Source organism: Lathamus discolor, chromosome 16 (genome assembly GCF_037157495.1).
Source record: "Lathamus discolor isolate bLatDis1 chromosome 16, bLatDis1.hap1, whole genome shotgun sequence".
Lineage (NCBI taxonomy): Eukaryota > Metazoa > Chordata > Aves > Psittaciformes > Psittacidae > Lathamus > Lathamus discolor.
In genome coordinates, this window is record NC_088899.1 from 7,844,681 (window position 1) to 7,864,567 (window position 19,887).

At 44.3% G+C, this 19,887-nt stretch overlaps 2 protein-coding genes across 26 annotated transcripts in view; one reads left to right on the forward strand and one right to left on the reverse strand.

The window, feature by feature from the left end:
• Positions 1-18,837, forward strand: part of MORN1 (MORN repeat containing 1) — a 126,874-nt gene extending 108,037 nt beyond the window's left edge. For 8 of the 24 annotated variants that reach the window (XR_010616284.1, XR_010616283.1, XR_010616296.1 and 5 more), the window contains 6 exons: positions 11,048-11,606; positions 12,411-13,741; positions 15,082-17,684; positions 18,176-18,283; positions 18,407-18,513; positions 18,588-18,837. The gene's annotated coding sequence lies outside the window, so the exon portion shown is untranslated. Of the gene's footprint in view, positions 1-11,047; positions 11,607-12,410; positions 13,801-15,081; positions 17,685-18,175; positions 18,284-18,406; positions 18,514-18,587 lie in introns of all 24 variants that reach the window. The other 16 variants (XR_010616303.1, XR_010616305.1, XR_010616306.1 and 13 more) reach the window with 13 other exon arrangements.
• Positions 14,519-19,887, reverse strand: part of SKI (SKI proto-oncogene) — a 100,961-nt gene continuing 95,592 nt past the window's right edge. For both annotated transcript variants that reach the window (XM_065696401.1, XM_065696400.1), the window contains one exon: positions 14,519-19,454. In XM_065696401.1, coding sequence (XP_065552473.1) covers positions 19,263-19,454 — 192 coding nt within the window. In that variant the 3' untranslated portion in view covers positions 14,519-19,262. The remainder of the gene's footprint in view (positions 19,455-19,887) is intronic.

Below are 19,887 nucleotides of genomic sequence, written 5' to 3' on the forward strand. Positions count from 1 at the left end.
ATTGAGAGCTAATCTAGGAAAGAAACATCCTAGGTTCATCTTATATTTATTTGAGGGTCCATGAAATGCAGGGTAGTGGCTAATGTAACATTCAGGCATCTGTATGTTGTAAAAATGTGAAATAGGTATGGGCTCAATATATAGATTGTGGGCATCTTTTTTTTTGTATGTGTTTGTCAGAAACTAGCAGTTCCTGTGGCTCTTCATTTTACAGTTGTTTCAATTGATTACCTTGATGATAAATAGCTAGACTTGCATCTAATACAATAAGATGTATTTTCTATCTAGTATATAATTGTAATATGATGACAAGGATCAAGGTTTTGCTTATACTTTCTGAATAACTTGAAATCTACTTGATTTGTCAGTGTGAATTTGAAATGAGTATGTCTGTCTTTGGGTTCTGGGGTGGGGATTTGAGGGTTGACTCCATGTTAGTCTCTGGTAGGATCTTAACCCCGTAATAAAGAATTGGTAGTAAATGGGCCTGAGTGATCCTGGTGAACGAGAGCATCTGGTGTGGTCAGAGGAGATGATGAACCAGTCACAGGGCAAAGCTGGAAAGTGGAATGTGCAAGTGAGACATGAAGGAAATAACCACCCCAGTGATAGGAGCTGCATGCTTGCAGGAGGCTTTCCTGCCCGAGTAGCTTCACAGCTCCTTTAAACCAAGACATCAAGCAGATGTCAGTTTACTGGTTTCTGTGGTGACTGTTACGCTGATGCACAAATGCTGTGACCTCAGTGATCACTTGAGGACTGATGTAAACAAAACTTGGTGAAGAGTTAAGTCCAACACTGTTGCATTGAGACCTGCACACCCTGGTCTTATCTAGTGGAAGGGAAGAAACTTTAGCTTTAGAGTGGCTCATCTGCCATATTACATCAAGAACCCCAGCCACTAACTCAGCCTCCTAGGATAGTTGTCCTCAGTCGTAGCTCACAGAGTACTTCCCTGTGGAGTCACTGGCAAAGTGACAGACCTGAGCAGTTTGAAGGTTTGGAGCCCACGAGCATGAATGTGAGTCCTTCCAGTTGCTTCAGTGGGCTCCAAACCCAGCTCACAGAGCAGAACTTCAGCAGGCCAAGCTTCCGTAACAAAATCACAGAGCTTGTAAAAGAGAATTTCCCAGACTTACTTGAAAGTCAGTTTTTGCACTGTTGGAGATGCAATGCCCATCAAGGTTTACAAGCCTTCCTGGTAAATGTTACCCATGTGGTGGGGGAATTCCCTGCAGGGGGTGGTGGTGAATGTTGAGGAAAGAGTTGTAATGTAATTGTGAAAGCATGACAAACCATAGAGGGTTTTCAAATGAATTTTCAGGTTCATTCACAGCTTGGCTGAAGAGCAGCTGTGGGAAATAAACCTCCTGAGAACCTAAACCCCTGGGTCTAGCTCAGTGCTGCAGTTCTTCCATAAAGCAGGGAACTGAAGCATTTCAGTGCTGGGGAAATGAAACTGGCCAGTGCTGTTTCACTAGCTGGGAAAGCAGGCTTTCTGCGGGGCTTGGCCTTCGTCACAGAGAGGTTTTCAAGATCTAGGAGGAAGGAAAGGTTATTTTACGTTTCCTTTAGGCCTGACATGTCTGAGAAGGGAAATAATTTTGTTTAAAATTTCAGAACTAATCATCAGTGGCTTAATTTAGAAAGATATTGAGCATTAGTTTTGAAGGTGTTGGGTCCCTGCAGTTGCCACTGAGTTAGCTGGGAAGAGACATCAGCGTTCATCAGATGATGGACGAACAAAGATTTAACTGTTGTCCTGCTCCAAACCAAAGGGGTCTTCTGTGGTACTGGACTCCTGCTTGGAACTGGTATTCCATCACAGAAGCAAAAACACTTTTCAGATCTGTCAGTGAAAACAGGGGGCTCTTGGGGTAGAAAAAAAGCTTGAAATAGGATCTGGAAAACAAAATCTAAGTGACCAAAGAATGTTTATAAAGTATTTTCATGGCGTTACAGGCACTTCATAGATCAACTTTTTTTTTAACAAATGAGAGGAGGACCAGCCTTTTCTGTGTCTTTGCCCTGTTACACACAGTGGTGTGAAACTGGAGATGAGCCTTATAAAATCGAAGTAAGATGCTTCTGGACAGCATTCTGTGGAAAGCAGCACTGTAGAGCTGAGCCTACAGCTTCTGAACTGCACTTCAGCTTCCCCAGCTGTGCACAGACCAGTTCTAGCAAAAGGCAAAGATAACTTTGAATTCTTCCCTTCTTTTAAAGCTCCTGGATAACCAAAGCTGACATTGCCTGGAACAATGAATTCAAGTCAGGTAAATGCCGATACGGTGCGTAATTACACATCTGCGGCTTGTTCTTGAGCCCGGAGGCTTGTGACATTAGCTGCTTCACTGGTTTGTGCTCCAGCCTTGGACACTTAGCAGGATGTTCTTTCCCTGCATCCCTGTAGAAGGGTCCACGTGAGCAGCATTCAGGGAGATGGTGCTTTGGATCTTTGTTAGCAGCTGCCCAGCTGTGCTGTGTCCCTTTTCTCAGATTGTGCAGGGTGTTTTTTTCTGGCACCCCTTTTACCAGACTAGCTTGTATTTTGGTACATCTGCAGGCTCCCTGAGCACAGGTAGACTACCTCCTGAAATGTCAGTGGCACCGTCCCACTGAGGATTACAATATGCTTTCTAGTTGTTGTCTCTGTGTGTGGGACTGTACTAAATATGGAGCATGCTTCCCTTATGATTCTTTCCTTTATAAGCTACGGGTTTGCAGATTAATTTGTTCCAACAACTCATGAAAAGCTAATGTGGAACAGACAATTTCTTAGAAAGGTGTGTTATAAATTTGATCATGCTTTACAGTCAATGCCACGAGAATCCATATTTTCACTGGACCATGATTTAAATTGAAATGAAACACCTCTACATCTTTTGGAGGTCTGCAATTTTATCTCTTAATTGCCACCGTAATAAAACAGTGGATTTTTAAGCCTGCCTGTCGCTGTGATAACCTCATCTTTTCCTGGCCCCCTACAAGACCTCCTCAGCTTTTATCTCAAAAGCACCAAGTTCTTTGAATGAGTTTTCATTTGTTCTCAGCTAGATAAGCAGTATCCTTGTAATATCCACTTGCCACACTGTCTTCACTGACGCATAAAGCCTGTGTGCTTAAGTCTTTATCAGATTAGCACTTATCGGAGTGCACAAATGCAGCCTGGACACTTGTATCTCCACGGTTACATTAAAGACTAGTCTGCCCCATATGCTGACACAGGCTTCACTCAGAAAAGTGTTTAAACACATGCTTGAGTAAGTGTATAGTCCAATTCAGTGGTAATACAATTAGTCTTCTCCTTTGTTAAGAATATGCTTAAATGTTTCCTCAGATTAGAACTTGAGGTTGGCTGATTTACCTTATAAATATATATCTTATAGGATGCATACATAGAATGTGTAGTTGTCAAGATGGAAATAGATTCTGATGTTGCATAGCTCAACGCACCTATTGCAGGTGGTGATATTGGAAGAGGAAGCACCACGTTTCCCAGTAGTACACAAAGTACTGAAACATGAAAAATATTGGCAGAGGAAAATGTGCTGAAGAAAGTGCTGTTGTGCAGATGCACTGCATTGTAAACTCTCACTAAGTCAGATTTCATGCAAGAAGATGACTTACGATAATTGAAATACAGTTTTCCCTGTGGATTCTTTTTCCTTAGTGTGAATTCAAATCGTGTGCACTTATACCATATTTCAGTCATCCATAGAATAGAAACCCAGCAATGACACCAGTGCTCTCTGCTAACACAGTTAGTAATCAAGGAGCAAATGTAGTGGAAGGAATACTGGGTCACCTGTCCTCCTGCCCTCCAACCTCAACTGCTCAGTATTGCTGTAGTCGCTGATGTAACTGGGATTGACAGCTAACCAATGACTGTGGAGTTGTTACCGAGCGTGTTCTTGCAGAGGTGACAGACGTTCAGCCCCAGGAGGGAAGAGCTTTGCTTCAGGAGTTTTCCAGCTTGTATTTGTGTTTGCTTTGGGGAAGAGAAGTCGAAGAGCCAGGAGCCCTGGAACACTGGCAGTGGTTGTAGGTCATGACCTGTGACAGTGAGTCAAAAACTTGCCTTGGTGATTTCTGCCAGATGGCTTAGGGCTTTGCTGCCCCAGAGTCCCAGCTGCTTGCAAGAGAGAAAATCAGGTCTTTGGGGAAAGAGGGGTGAGAATATGTTTGGGGTTTTTTCCCCGAAAAAATTTCCTGGATTAACAAGTATCGTTTGTGGCATAGAGATGCATTCATTTGAGGTGCGTGAAAATACCAGTGCCACTTACAACTTTCATACTCACCCTACTGAAAGTGTCAAAGAAGTAAAGCTATTTGTATACTTGTGTCCTTCCAAAGCGGGCAGGAAATACTTCCAGATATGCAAGAAAAGCACCAGTCACAACATGATGCTGAAAATTTAAGGGACTTGAATATCCCTGCGTGCCTTCCTTCAGTGCAGCCATTTCCATCTGTACCAGTGAGTCGCTGGCATCTGATTGCTTTGGTCACCTGAACTGTAGATAAGGAAAAATCAGGACCAAGACATTTGGTATGTTCTTGAAGAAGCAACTTTCTAGTTTACTTGAGGAGTTTTAGTTAACTTCCCATTCACTAGTTCTGTGAATCCACCCCATGGTAGGTGTGAGCCTGTCACAGCTTCCTGTTGGGAATCTGAGCTGTTTCTACCCTCAGATGTGTGGTTGATTTTTGAACTGCAGATATCCTTGGGCCCATCTCCAGTGTGGCAGCCAGGATAACAGCCATTATACATCGTAAATGCCGAGGTTTGATTCATATACTTTTTGTAAATGATTAATAGCTGCTTTAGTAAATAATTGTTAACCTGTGTGTGTGTAGTGCCCTGACCTGTAAAATGTTTATAACATCTGTGAATAGTTTATTGCTTCCATATAAACTGCTTATAAATGGAAACTTAGTACAACGTGTGACTAAGCATGGGGACAGAAGTAGAGGACAGGGCGTCTTGGCCTCTATCACTGGGATCCACTGGATTCTCGTGGTGCAGCAGGGATGTGAGACCCTGTGTAACTCTGAGAGCAGAGGCAGGAAATTGTCTCCTTTTGCACTTGTGCTGTTCAGTGTACATTAGCTGGAATTTGTCAGAGCCCTTTGGTCTCTAATGCCTATGGGATTTATCTTGAGAATACATGTAAGAAGGTGCTGTGATGACTGGCGGCTGGAAGAAAGTGGGCAATACTGCCTAAAAAAAATACTGCCAGTTTCAGTGCTAGAAGGCACTGGATGGCTCTCGGAGGAGATATGTTGCATTCCCAGTGCTGTCCTGGGTGGTGCTGGAAGAGTCGATGCTCAATGCCTTTCTTTCTCCAGCTGATTTGTTTGATATATCTGTCCATGTCACAAACAGTTTGGGGCTGGGTCTGAACCTCATACTCAACTCCATCCTTCAGAGACTACCCACATGTATATAAACTACAATATACCAGAATGTGAGTAATAAAACTCACAAATACAGTTCAGTATAATGAAGATAAACAGGTTTTCCTTTATTTTCTCTTCCATCTGACAATGCAATGGAGCCTAGGAAGGAGAGAAGTGTTATGAGCAGTTCTGTTCAGCCTTTGCAGTGCAGTTTATTTAGTACCTCTGCAGAATTTAACGTGGTAACTCTTTAAAACTTAGTCCATTACTCAGAGGTAGAATGTGATACAGGTGTCTGGTAAACAGATGTTCCAGCCTTCCCAAACTGCTGCGAAAGTGTGCATCATTCTCAATAAATATGGAAGCAGCTGTGGCTTTGGAAGCTTTAGTTTCCTGGACACTTTGGACATCTATTCCACTTTTGCAGTCGTGGCTGTGGTGACCTAAAGATACAAGTAAAGCATAGTTTACACTAATAGACAATACCTTTTATTAAACCAACTGATAACATTAGAAAAATTGGTTTGCTTTCAAGCAGCTGCTCCTTGTATTTATTAATACTTCCACTATTGCACCTAGCCAAAGACTGGACATAATGCAGAAGGAATCTTCTCTGTTGTAGGCTTCTGACAGTTAAGTGCATCTTGTGGCTTTTTCGTATTAGTTTAGCTCCTTTAAGAAGCAAGGCTGGAAGTCCTCTTAGGAGAGTTTCATTAAAGTGTCGATGGTACAAAAATACAGAAACTTGCAGTAAAATTGGTATTTAATGCATTGACAAAACTGTCTGAAATTAGGTTAGTGAAAATGAATGTGTAGAAATCGCAATCTTATTCTTCTTTTTGAGAGGAAACCAGTAGTGGCTCGCAGTAATAGATCAGGACAGTTTACTGTCAGGATTCTCTTTGTACTGGTAGTGAAAATGTGCTGCATGCTTTAATACTGGCGATAAGACATCTCATTGCTGCAAGATCACCAGAAGATACCTAGAAGGAAGAGCTGCAGGGCCCAACAGCAGAGTAATTCAGCAAGCTCAGCAGCTCAGCAAAGGAAGGGGTTTTGTTCAGAGTATTCACTCTCTGGCTTTAACTTGACTCACTTTGGGCAGCTGGTGTTCAGAAGAGCTCTCCAGATGCTGGATGGCCAAGATGAGCACCTGTCCCTAAGTGATTATTTTTTTTTAAGTAAAACCTGAAATGGACGTTCTGCCCAAACCCGTGCCTGAAGGGTGCAGACCCCAGACGGAGCTCGTGAGTCTGCTGTGAGGTGTGAATGAAAAATCAAAGGGAGGAAAGCAGTGCCTTACTGGCTGAGTCTCGCGGCCTGTGCCGTGCTGTAACACACCAGCCCAGTGCGGGAGCTCAGTGGGGATTTCCAGCAGGAGTAAACCTCCTACTTTTTGGAGGCGTAATTCAGACTTTTTCATTATCTGATCTCTGGGTTGGTTCGTTCTTTTTCCGTGTAGCTGGCTATCTATCACATTTGATGGAGAGATTGCTATGACAGAATGCTAAAAGCTCTTGCTCTGGGCTATTTTTAATCTACTGCAGGTGAAAGATCAGAACACATTTTTGGAAGATTTATGGGCCAGTGTTGTGCTGGGCAGGATAAATGGGAGTTGACAAACGACAGGACACGAGGTTTAAACCATGGACCTCTGACATTAGGAGTCATCAGAACTGTATGTTATCACATTTATGTTCAGGAGTTAAAGGCTTTTGTTTTGAGGGAGTCTTGTAAATGCTTAGCAGAGGTACAGAAATGCAGTTCTTAAGCTTTATTGTTGGTGATGAGTAGTTAAATCTCTCAGGCCACTGTGGATTTTAGTGCAGAATATTTGTAAGTCATCTTTAAGTCTTTGGGTTGTTTGTACAGAATAACACATCTGTTTTTCTTGAGAAGGGTGTAGCTACTCAATGACAGTTCAGCTTGAGCAGACTCATCACTTTTTGCTGCTCCTTTAATAGTTTAGTATTTCAAGCTACTTCCCAACTCCAGGATCTCCGTTAGCTGTGTCCATTTGTGAAACAAAAGCTCTGCTAAAGCAAAAAGGCTTTGGGATGCACAGGACACTGTTCTCAAATCAAGTGTGTACTTAAGTGTTCTGCTGAACTCAACCCCAAAATTCTGCAGTGCATCGTAATGCGATAGTGGGGGGAGGGTGGGTGCATGCAGCTGCGCCTCTGCCTCTGACACACAGCGTCTAAAACACTAGCAAGCCATTTTAGAAAACAGGGAGGAGAGCAATGAGGAGAGGGTGAAGCTGACAGCAGAAGGTGAGTTGGAAGTGATGACTGAAGGGAAGGCCTGAGCTTACTGCAAGCTGAGGCACTGCTCTTGACAATCACCAGGCTGGGACCTGTCCCGTGTAGGGGATCACAACATCCCATTGTCTTTATTGCTGTCCGGAGATTCTTCAGGCTTGTAGCTGACCAGCTGACCCTGCAGGTTCAGGGGTAGGCTCTATGCAGTATTGAGTTCATCATGGAACGCAAGCTTCCCAAATTATACATCATTCTGAGGGGCACAGAACCAATTAGTATATGGATTTGTTCTGCATGTGCAAATCTTTTCTTGGGCTAAGGAAGTGTCATACAGAGACTTGGCTGAAGAAAAGAAGAAAACAGTTTAATCTTATATTGTAATTGTCATCCTCTGACTAATGATAAGCAATATTATGGCCTGCATATCGGCTGTAATTAAGCAGTGAGACACAACAAGGTGTATGTTACAGAGAGATAACACAGTGCTTAAGAGCCAGTGACCTGCAAAGCACGTTATCTCCCAGCTGCACAAGCCCTACACAGTCAGTTTGTACATGTTGTGGTGGCAAATCCACCAGCCCCTCTTCCCCACCTTCATTCTGCTTTTCAAGGTGCAGAAACTGTGAAGAATTCTTGTGTTACTGGTTGTGTTGTGTGATATTTAAAAAAGCTCCCTCTTTATATCAGCCAATTTCTGCACATGTAATAAGCCAGCCCGTATGAAGCATTCCAAGTTATCATTCAGTGGAGCTCTGGGAAATTAGCATCACTTAAAATGAGCCCCTTCAGTGTTTTGTTAGACAAGTAGGTATGGAGCATGCAGGGAAGGATCCAAGCTCCAAACTGACAGCAACTCTTCGTTTGCTCCGAGAAAGGTTTTGTGTTGTTTTCAAAGATAGCAGAGGGAGCTTTTTGCTGGAACAGAGTGTTAGATGAGACTTGTTCCAAAGTAGAATTGATTTTTAGTTAGAATTAAAGATTGGAAGCTTGAAGCTTGTACTGTTTGTACTAAACACGAAAACCTTTCTTATCAGGGTATCATTGCACATGTAGGTGTCCTACGTAGGCTGACCAGACTGATGCTGCACAAGTGACTGAGTCTTTGAACAATCAGATAAATGTCTTGAGGCTTATTCCTTATCTTACCCCTAATGAAACTTTGCAGGGTCAATAACTTGGTTAGTGTTGATCAAATTTTCAGTTTAAGTTCAGTCATGGACGTGGATCTACAGCCTCTTGATACTGGGCAGCTACATATGCTTGTACAATTAATACAAAATGCAGTAGATCAAAGTGCTCCGTTTTGTTCCTATGTCACAGTCTCTTACACTTCCTTATTCATGTTGCTTCTCCCCCCAGCCATACAAATTGAATTCCAGATAGCAAATTAGAATGTCACTGTCATCTCTGTAAGCAAACTACTGACAATTTAGCCTAGGCAGAGGGAGAAAAGCAGCAGTGAGCTGAGGTAAGAAGTGTCTTATCTAATGTCTGTTAGCCGGTAATTGCCAGAACAGAGTATGTATTTTCTGATTTCCCAATTTTTTGGTAAGGTTCCCCTTTGAACCAGGTGGGTACTTCTTTAGCCAAATGCAGGATTTCAGCAGTGCAGGGCAGCCCTCTCATAGCCTGGTCAGAAGCAGAGATGGGTTACTGGGGTTTGAATGGCGCTTAGCCTCTCTGGACACTGATGTCAGTTGAATGTCCTAGATATTACTGTATTAAAAGCATAAAGTTAGGCTTAATGCAAGAACAGAGAGACAAGGCAGAGGCAACAGAGACAGCTGTCTCTTCCTCAGAGCCCTTCTACTGGGTGAGACTGTTTCTGATTACAGCTGTAGCACTGTAAATGCCTGCTAGATGTCTGGTGATAATCCATTCAAAGCAATTACAAGGCATCCGTCACCAGCAGGGTCTGAGCCACAGGCTTCTTATCTGGGAAAATTGATGGAAGAGAAGGGGGGAGTGAGGGAAGAAATCAATGCCTTTCACCAATGTTATCTGCCAAATTGAATTAAGCAGCATGGGATCCCTGCTTTACACACTGCAAGAGCAGGAGCTTAAAGAGTCTGTTTGTAGTAAGCTCAGTTCATGGGCAAGGCAGGTGGGAGCTGAGTGTTGGTTCTACTCACTGGCAATTTCTTGGGCACCCACTAATGTCAGTGGAACTTGTGTGTGCAAAAAGGAGTTCAGAGCTTAGCAGCACCCAGAGCCTTTAACCTGGTAGCACCACTTGTGACTCAAGGCCCGCCTGGACAAGTTCCTGTGTGATGTACTGTAGGTTACCCTGCTCTTGCAGGGGGGTTGGACTAGATGATCTTTTTAGGTCCCTTCCAACCCTTGGGATTCTGTGATTCTGTGATTCTGTTTCATGTTCTTTTGCTTTTTTTCTGGGTGTAGCCAAGAGTATCTCACTGTTTGCCACATCCCAGTTTATACAGGCAAGGGTTGTAGAGAAAGCAACAGCGAAGATACACTAGTGGGTTCCTTGGAGGCAGTGCTAGTGAAACTAATGTTTAAAAGTGGTGCACGTGTTGAGTCTGTTGGCAACGCAGCCACGCTGCGCAGCGTGTGACCCGGTACTGAGATGTACTGAGAGTTCATGGGTCTTGAGGTCAGGAGGTTTGGGGTGGGGGTTTTAATATGCAAGGAAATGCAGCTTATTGCTGTGGGGTTTGGTGTTTTGCTTTCCTGAGTGTATCTGCTTCTCATTGCACTTGCCTTATGGGTTGGAAGGATAAATTTCACTTCTGTACCTCTAACTGCTTACTCATTTTGCCAAGCAATGTTAAAATCCAGGAGCGAGGTTTAGGGGAGTTTAACAGAGTTACCAGCTGCAAAATGACACTTCCACTTCCTGGGCTGGCAATTGACATTTCAAAGGCCACCAGTATATCTATGGAGATGTTTGGTAGGTGCTTTCTGCATGGTATATGAACAAATGCGACTAGATCCATTCAGACAACAACAGGGAGATTGTCACTTGGGATGCTATAAAACAGAATCTATTTGTACTGATCAAATCCGTTTTGTCTGTGGGCTGCGTGGCCAACAGCCTGTTAGTGCATGGTACAGTACCTGTTTTTAGACCTTTGCCTCCTGAAGTAGGGGTTTAATGCCATTTTTTTGACAGATAGCCAGCAAAGGAGTTTCTGCAGCTCCAGAGCATCTACTGTTACTGGGTTTGGAATTGAGCCCTGCTGACAGCCCATGTGCCTGCTCTTGGTTTGTGAACTCAACATCATGGGTTTATGATTTTCTTCACAAAAGCATAGTGATCACTCAAACATAAAGTCTTTATGATATTCACAGAAATGAGCAGATTTTGGAACAAATCTGACCTCCTTTCAAGGCAGTAAAACCTTGGTTTCTTTTGACCCATGCAGGTTCCCTCGTGTGTTGCAGGGTTTTTCTTCTGCAGTTGGTGCGTAGGTGAGACGAGAGAGTTGTCTTCTGGGGAGAGTGCTGAGGGGCTGGAGGACCAGGATAGCTTGGGCAGAATAGGCTCTGGGGACCTAAAAGCAAAAATCCTCAAGGTTCCGGATTGGAGCTGACTCGGCAGAAGACAAATACAAACGTAAGTTGAAGCAGACGCGCCAGACAACTTGTGGGTGATGGACAGAACAGTTCACCTAAACCAGTCCAGTGCAGAGATCTGTGGAAACTTTCTCCCTCCCAAGTAAGTGTGTGTGGGAATCTGCATTGCAGTCAGGTGTGCTTAAAGCGCACATAAGCTGTCTAATAAAAATTCCCCCGGAGTATACGTCACACAGCTGCGTTTTATTGTATCTGTGCTCTCTTCCTACTGACAGCGCCTTTGGAGCCACATTACTCACATCTCATCATCAGCTCTGACACTCCTGGCTTTTTACTGCTTCCCTGGTTTCTATCATCTTCTGCAAGCTTTATCCCTTCCTCGCACATTGGCCAAGGTGTATTTCTGCAGTATCTTTTCAACAAATGAACATGTAAAAAGCACAGTTTGGATACCATGGGCAGTAACAAGGGCTCTCACCTTTTCTACTGAAAATCCCTACCGAACCTCTACTCTATTGTTTCTATGGGTTCAGTTTTCCCTTTGCTCCATCTGTTCGGTATAAAGAAGGGTGCTGCTTGCACTAAAATGGGAAGGACTGAGTGAGGTGCAGTGCTGAACTAGTGTTTAAACCTCTTTCAGAGCATTTTAATTTGCGGTGTATAGAGCATGTTCAGAATGAGCAGCTCCGAGTGTATGTACATGGCTTGGTTAAGGGTTTGGGGGGTTTTTTGTTTCCCTTTTTTCCGTGGTGGCTGTTGAATGAGCCATGAAGATGTTTTACTTCAGGCCTCAGGGAATTTGTTTCTACGTCCAGCAGCTGGTTTGAGCACAGGGCAGTTCAGCTCATTTGGCTGCTGATTCCTTCCCCCAGACCCCTCATTCTTTGTTGTTCCTGTTGAATGAAAGTTCATCGGGGCAGGGCCTGTAGCTTGCTAAGGACTTGTTGGGAACTGAGCACAGAGGGGCCGGGGCCTCTTAGACTTCTAAACTATTTCCACTTTGTGAAATCAAGTTGAACTCGAGGGGTATTTCAGCATGCCACAGTCTGCGAGGCAGGTTTCTGTCTGCACTGCCAGCATTAGCTGAACTCTGAGTATCAACTGGTCTCAAAGGAGTTTTGTAGTGCTCAGGATGAACGGATCCCTGGATTGTTGGTTGGGGACTGCGCAGCAGTTTACTGAGCCACGCTCCTTATCTGTGACTCACTGCAGTGATGGGCAGTGCCTGAACTGCGCCTGCATCGGTGGAGGCACGTTGCCAAAAGAAGGACTACACAAATCCAGCTGAGGTGAGGAAAACGGAGTGAAAGAAAAGCTTTCTACGAGTGACCGTGAGTGGTGTGGCCAACTCCATTTCTTGCTGCCCAGTAAGAAACTCTCTGACAGGTACCACTTAATGCCTTTGGCTCTTCCCAGTATGTCCCCAGCTGCCTGTTCACTCACAAACCACTTCTGAACACCTCATTTCCACTGTGAGATGAAACTGGCACCCTTGATACACAGCTGCAGCTGGCAAAGGAGAAGCTCTGGGGGTTCTGTGTGATTTTTGGTTTTATACATAAGCCATTAGGGGAAAAAAATAAGATGGTAATGGCGTGGGTCTCTTCAAATTTTGCCAGGACTAACCCAGAGCTCTGTGGGATCTGTGACGGTCACCTCGGGTGTACAGCTCCCATCGGACAGTCTTGTGTTCGGGACAGCGGAGGAGGCAAATGAAATACACGTTTTCTTGCTTTGTGTGTTTGTGCTTGTAATCTAGGTCAGTTAAATGAAAGCTCCGAGCGTAGAGGAGCCAGATAAATTTGGGATAGCTGAAAAGGGATAGTCCAAGAATAGGGATGGAGTCCAATAGGCCTGGGTAGCTGGATTCAGGCATTGGAGATTTCCATATGCGAGGCCAAGCCTTAATTCCAAGTTAGCCTCAGCTAACGTCAGAAGGGGACTAAACCAAACAAGGTTTACTCCCTAACTCTTGCAAACGCTGGAAGTGCAGCTTTGCTGCAGGTGGTCTCTGGTGAAGAACACTCATTCAGAGTGCACAGAACTGAACACGTTCTGGGCAGTTCTGGCAAGAGCAGGAGGGGCATTGCTCCGACTGCCCCTCAGAAAGCAGGCTGCAGTGAGTCACAAAGAGGAAGCAGAGATATTTTTGTCTAAGCTGTTTGATCATTCCCTGGCTTTTCCACTGTTTTACAAGGGCATGTTAAGAAATGTACCAGAGCTGTGGAAATTCTGCAGCCATTTCTCAGAAAACCATGAGAGAATTACTTTAACATGTTTCCATCTTCTGCTCTTTTGCATTTTTCCCCTCTTGTATTTCTTTTTCTTTGACCCAGTACAAACTTTTATATGCTTACAGCTCTCTGTATTCAACAGACACTTCACTGGAGTGCTGGACTTGCCCCATGAAGCAGTACACATCGCTTCCAATGGAATTCCGTTCTCCTTTACCATATCATCACGTGCAGACCTGAAACTGGCTCTGTTTAAATGATGCCTTCAAGAGGATTATACCAGGCTGTGTGGGGAATAGCATGAACAAGGTGCTGTCTTGACTCAGCTGCAGGTGGTTGGTGCACCCTGGCACATTGAAGGTGGTAAGGTGACTGATTTGGGGGGGCAGTTAGGTATGTCAAAAAAACTAAAGCACAGCAGGAAAGCTGAGCGTCCCTCCAACATCTACAATTGCAATGGTGTTTCCGCCTACAGACAAAATGGGGCTTGGTGCTGGGTGTATGTGAGGCTGTGTGTCTATCAGAGGATGAGTATGTGGACAAGTTCATTGGCCTGCAAGCTACAATGGGTTAGACAATTTATAAGCCTTGTCTTACATGACTTGGCTGCACATGCACTAAATGCCCATCTAGTAGAGTTAAAATGCAATATTTCTGTCACCCGCCCTCTGAGGTGGGACACAGCATGTGAGGCACTGTGCCAGGGCCAGCGGTGAGGGTTGTGCCTGAGTGTCCAAGCCAGGGACATCACTCATGTCTCCCCACAAGCCCATGTCCCCCATCTCACACCTCCCCTGGGGAGCTTGGCCTGGGTCTCTTTCCCAGCACTGAGAAAAGGCCAGGGCTTTACCAGCACGTGGTCACCTCCACTGGTGCTTTAGAGACCTCTCCATGCACAACACGCACAAGGCCAATGGCAGTGACCATCGGGTATACGCGTGCAGGTGTGTGCATGGGGTTTAACTTCAAATTACAAAGCACTGACCATTCCAGCAGGTACCTCACCCGCTGTGAGACACAGCCATGCGCTCACCCGGACAGATAGCTCCAGCACAGCCAGGCCAAAAACCAAACCACAGCTACTGATTCTTTTCTGGACAAACAATTTTATTTTAGGTAATGCGTCTATACACTGTACATTCAGTCACTGTGGTATATAAGCATAGCTATTTTCATACATAATCTCATAAAGTCCTTTATTTTACAATATTATCTGCTTCGAGGGGAGGGGATGTGGAAAAGGGGGTGGAAAAGGACTATCAAGGTACACAGCGAAATAGATAAATATGCCAAGCTTTTTTCTTATTTTTTTTTTAAATCAGGCATTTATAAACAAGAAAGCATACATTACTTACATAAAAATAGTTCTAGAATAGTAGAGTAAGTCATAATATTGTCATTAGCAGCAGCATAGGAGAGACCAGGATAACAAAAATGTGCTGAAATGCTATTGGCTATTATAAATGTAAAGATTCATTTTTCTTCAGTTGAAAAAATGTCATTTCTGTGAGTTCTTTTGATTAAAAAAAAAAAAAAACCCAACCCAAAACAAAACAACCAAACCAACAAAAACCTTCTCTCTAAAACACGTGGACTGGTGGGGGCAGAGGGGAAAGGAACCAATCTTTTGGTAATAAAATACTTTACAGTGAAAACGAGGACAAAGGAAATGCCAATGGTGGAGGAGGGCGAACCCACAGCGGCAGCTTCCAAAAAGGGTTTGTTGTGTTGTTCCTCACAGACAGCAAAGGTTCTTCTCAGTTAAAAACACAACTCATAAAACAAGACAGCTACCAGGTAAGAAAGAGTTTGAAAAAGTAAACACCATATACACTTATAATACAACAGTGTAAAATGAAAACAAGTATTTACAGGTTGACTTGACTTTTAACTGTTTCTTTTTTACATTGGCTAGTTCTGTTTGAAAAGCAGAATATTATGTATACGAGTTAGCTGCTCCATAGATATGAATGTTATTGCTGTTGGTTTTTTTTCCCTTCGTTAAGTCTTCTTTCAGTAATAGAAACAATGAGTAATTAAACTGAATATACAAGTATTAAGTAATATATTTTTAAGCAGAGGGAGAGTCAACAGCCTGTAGGAAACACCTCTTCTCCCTGTTAACTTCTTAAAGGAAACTAACGAGCAGATGAAAGGCGAAGCTGGGACTTTACAGTTCCGGCCCTCCCGGGCTGGAGTGCGCATGGAATGCGGCGGGACCTGGAGTGAGCCCAAGGACAAGCCCAGCCCTTCCCCGCCAGCGGGTGCTCCCTGAAATTACACACACAACTCCCCACCGCCAGCCTGCCCACGGGGGGGTCGCTGAAGATCCCCCCCATCTGACAGCCCGTTTCTGGAAGTTAGTGTCTCTGGGGCTGTCTGCTGAGGATGTGGAAATGAACGGCACGCTCAGGAATTCTGACTTAGAAATCAAGTCCATATTCAGCAGCAATAAATGTTAACACGTACTTCAGAAAGACAAAATCCCTGGGGATGGAATTCCTGTCCTTCAAGCCTCTCCTGCCAATTAGCTGCTGGTGTGGAACACTTGTTCCCAGTCTTCCTGCACCTTACTTAGGCTTTTGGATTTTAAACCTGAATTTATGCAAGTGTTTTTATGGAACGTTCTCACTCCCAAGGATCAAACGCTATTGAGCCTGAACCTCAACCATGGTAAAGTTCATGTCACAGATCATGGAATTACTATAATGCTTGGGAAAAGGACACAACAGGTTTGTAACAATGGTTGCAACTTTAATTTGTAGGCTTCTTTCTTGCCAATCTCAATCATAGAATCACAGAATGGTTTGGGTTGAAGGGACCTTAAAGCTCATCCAGTTCCAAACCCCTGCCACGGCAGGGACACCTTCCACTGGAGCCGCTTGCTCCAAGCCCCATCCAACCTGGCCTTGAACACTGCCCGGCCTGTCTCATGTGAAGCACAGGCGCTGGTGGCTGTTTGACAGGACCATTTACTAACTACTGATAGATAAGCCCATGCGCTGCTCTGGGTTTGGGGGTTATGTATTTAAAAATGCAGAACTCATTAATTTAGGAGCTAAAAGCATCATCTGCAGAGCAGACATTGTGCCAGTGACCGCGTCTGCTTCCTGCGCACTCAGAGCCGCCGTGTCCTGGGCAGCAGGTGAGTGAGCCACTTCCCGGGAAAGGGTGGCTGGAGGCAGGCACGGTGCCAGCTCCTGCTGGGTCACAAGGGGAGAGCAGGTGAAAACCCCAAAGGAACCAAGTGTAAACCGTGAGGGGTCAGACGTGCTGGGGGGACGTACGTGTCCTCGGTGTAATTTCATAGCGTGGCAGTGAAGCAGAGCAGGTGAGTGCTGATCCAGCATCAACTAGAGCTAAAGTTACTCTGTTTCCCTTGAACAAATAAGTGAATAATACAGAGCTGGAAATCATAAGGCTGAGAACATTTTTATGCATACTGCATAACAAAATAAACCCTTTACATAAGACAGTAATAATGCCCATTAATGAATATACTTATGGCAGAGATTTTAATTCCATGCATATGATTTAATATCGCAGAAAAAAACATACAAAGAAAAAAAAACCAAAAACAACAAAACACATTAAAAAAAAAACCTGCTTAAGCATAATCAAAATTCCTTTTGCATTGCACTTTAGAGGAGGAGATCTGCACTAGCCTCAGTCTCCAGCATCCCAAACGCACGAGGGCAGAGCCCCGCATCAACGGACAGTTTCCCGTCATTTAGTTGGTGGAAGGGTTTCTTGCTCCCACCAGTTTTACATTGTCCCAGTAATTCTACTCCTTTCATGTTTCTTCTTTTTTTTTGTACCTAAAACACATATATGAACTTCTTTGTTAATGCTCACAGTTATTATAATGGTTATTATAATGGTTTCAAGCAAACAGCTCTTGTTTAGGAAAAAAAATAATCTCTCTAATGTACTGTAAGTAAATAGGATAATTTCAGGATTGGAAGCCGCTTTCTGTCTACTGAGAAATAATTTGTAAGCTTACAGAGTTTGCAGTAATGTCCAAAAGCAAACAAAGATTGCTGGAAATAATGGTTCTTTGTTTTGAGTAACTTCTGGGGAGGATGATCCATTGGGGGGGGCTTTTTTTTATCTTTTATCCTTTTATTCTGTAAGGTCACCAAAGTGTCAGCGTTGCCTCTAGAAGATGCTGAGAGTTAAAACGAGCTGGAAGGCACATCTGCAGCCCCAGATCAATTTGTTCACGTTCCGCTGATGAGCTTGAGTGTGACAGGTGAGTGTTTAGGGGTGAAAAGAACTTTTCTCTTGTTCAGTAAAGCACCAACGTTCTTTGTTCAGCTCTTCTGGGAGCGTCTCCGCTGCCTCCCGAGCTCAGCGGGACTCAGACCCCGCTGGGGAAGTCCCGGGGGCAGGATTCCACCCCGGGGAATGCTCCTGTGGGTGATGGTGCGAGGTGGCAGCTGGTGGAAAACTGGGCTGATGATTCCCACGCCTGCCCCGCGGGGCAGAACCTGGGCTGCTCAGCTTGTAAACTTGGGAAGTGTGGAATAAAATGCAGAGTGAGATCCTGGCAAAGAGCGGTGGAACGAAAACCCAACTGAAAACTGAGCAGCACCCCGCAGCGAGCCGCGGTGCCTGCAGCCTGCACCTGGACCCGGGGGCTGCGGCTGGGATCCCAAAGTTAATTTCTCGTGGTAAAAACAAAAAAGGTTTTTCAATGACGTAGGCTTATTCACAGCAGCAAACATGTTTTCTTGTCTGTAGTATCCGCTAATGCGATGTTGCACTCCCCTTGGGCACAGGACTCTGGACTGACGGTTCATAGTAAAAAGCAGGGAAATACTGAATTTATGGGAAGATGGAGCAACACAGGTGAGTTTTCCAGAAAACTGACGTTCAGGTTTCAGAATGGCTTCAAAACACGTTCATCTTTTGCTTTATTTCTCAACTGACTTCCTTAACGGATTATCCATTTCCTTCTTTCTTTTCCATAAGCTGAAGCGCTCTTGGATGAAGTGAGTCCTTTGAACGCACCGAGTAGTGAGGATGTCGTTAGAAACAATGGTGTGATGTCAAACACTGAAGTCTGTAAGGCTGGGCTTGTAAGTATAGCGCGTACTCTTCTCATCCCCCTCCCTCTTTCCAGTCCTCCATCTCCCTTGCTTCTTGTGTTCAGGACAGGAAATGAAGAGAATTCTTTCTAAGTTAAAAATCAAAGCACTCCGAAATTGTCATATACCCGTGACGGGATTAAACTGATGGCTTCCGAGGTGGCTGGAAAACTGCTAATGAAATGGCATCATCACCAGAGGGCTTCTGCATTGAGAATCCCCAAACCTACAACAAGTCATTAAAAATTGTGCATCGAAGGTTGTTTTTTGTTTTGCTTTGAAAGGTTCATTATAAAAATCTCATTAATTTTTTAATACCAAGTCTGTGTAATGAATTATTTTAAATAGCTTATAAGAAAAGTTTGCTTTTGAATTCCAAAATGTTCCAACAGGCAATAGGGCAACATAAAACCCCTGCCCCGCTTGCCTGCGCTGATTTTAGCTGGACGATGCTGCTTGCTTGGAGTTTGCCAGTAGAAAATTTGCTGTGGACTCAAAAGTATTTTGTTTATAAACACTTTGTGTTTTCTAGGCACAGTAAGATGTTGTGCTATATGGATCGGGGAAAAAAAGAGGCATCATTCAGTGCTTCAGTTAGAGAGAGTAACATCTGCCTTCCAACTAGTACGAATCCATATTCAGAGCCCTGTGTGCCACGACACAACTACTCACACATGCACTTACACACGTCCCCACGTGTCCTCTCTTACTGCGCAGCTCTGGCGGGCTGGAGGGGTGGGTCAGTTCTCGAGGGCGCTCGCTGTGTTTTCGCTGCTGGGGGGTTGACTGCTTGGTTTAGGCCACAGTTGTTCCTGAAGTTCCTTGACTACTTTTTCCAAGTGTTCCCGAGCCTCCCTTTCATGCATAAGGTCAGCTCGGAGCTGCTCCCTGTCGGCCTCTGCGTGCTGGAGCTTGACCTGCAGGTCCTCAATCTGGTGAGAAGCACATTAAGAAACATAATAAACTATTTTAGTTTAGGAGAGAAGGGTGTAAAGACTGGAAAAGCGGCCCCGGTGTGAAATACGCAGTTTTAGGCCACAAACAGGTAAGATCAGCTGATACCAAGGACTGCCACTTAACAGGAAAGGAAAGCACATCCATTTGGGGCTAACCCACCATGTAAACCCCCACCTGTCCAGACTGGGATCTCACTGCCAAGCAAAAAGAAAGGCCTAAAGCACACTGCTGTGCAGTACGTATTGGCCATTGAGTACTTTGGCACTTAAACATTTACATCCCCAAATTTGTGTTGCTTCCTCCCCTACGGCCCGAAGCTCTTCCTCTCACACTGAGCCTGTCCTGACAATTGTGGTTTCCGCAAAAATAACCAAAGTGATGAACAAACCCAAGTGATGAACTCCCCCT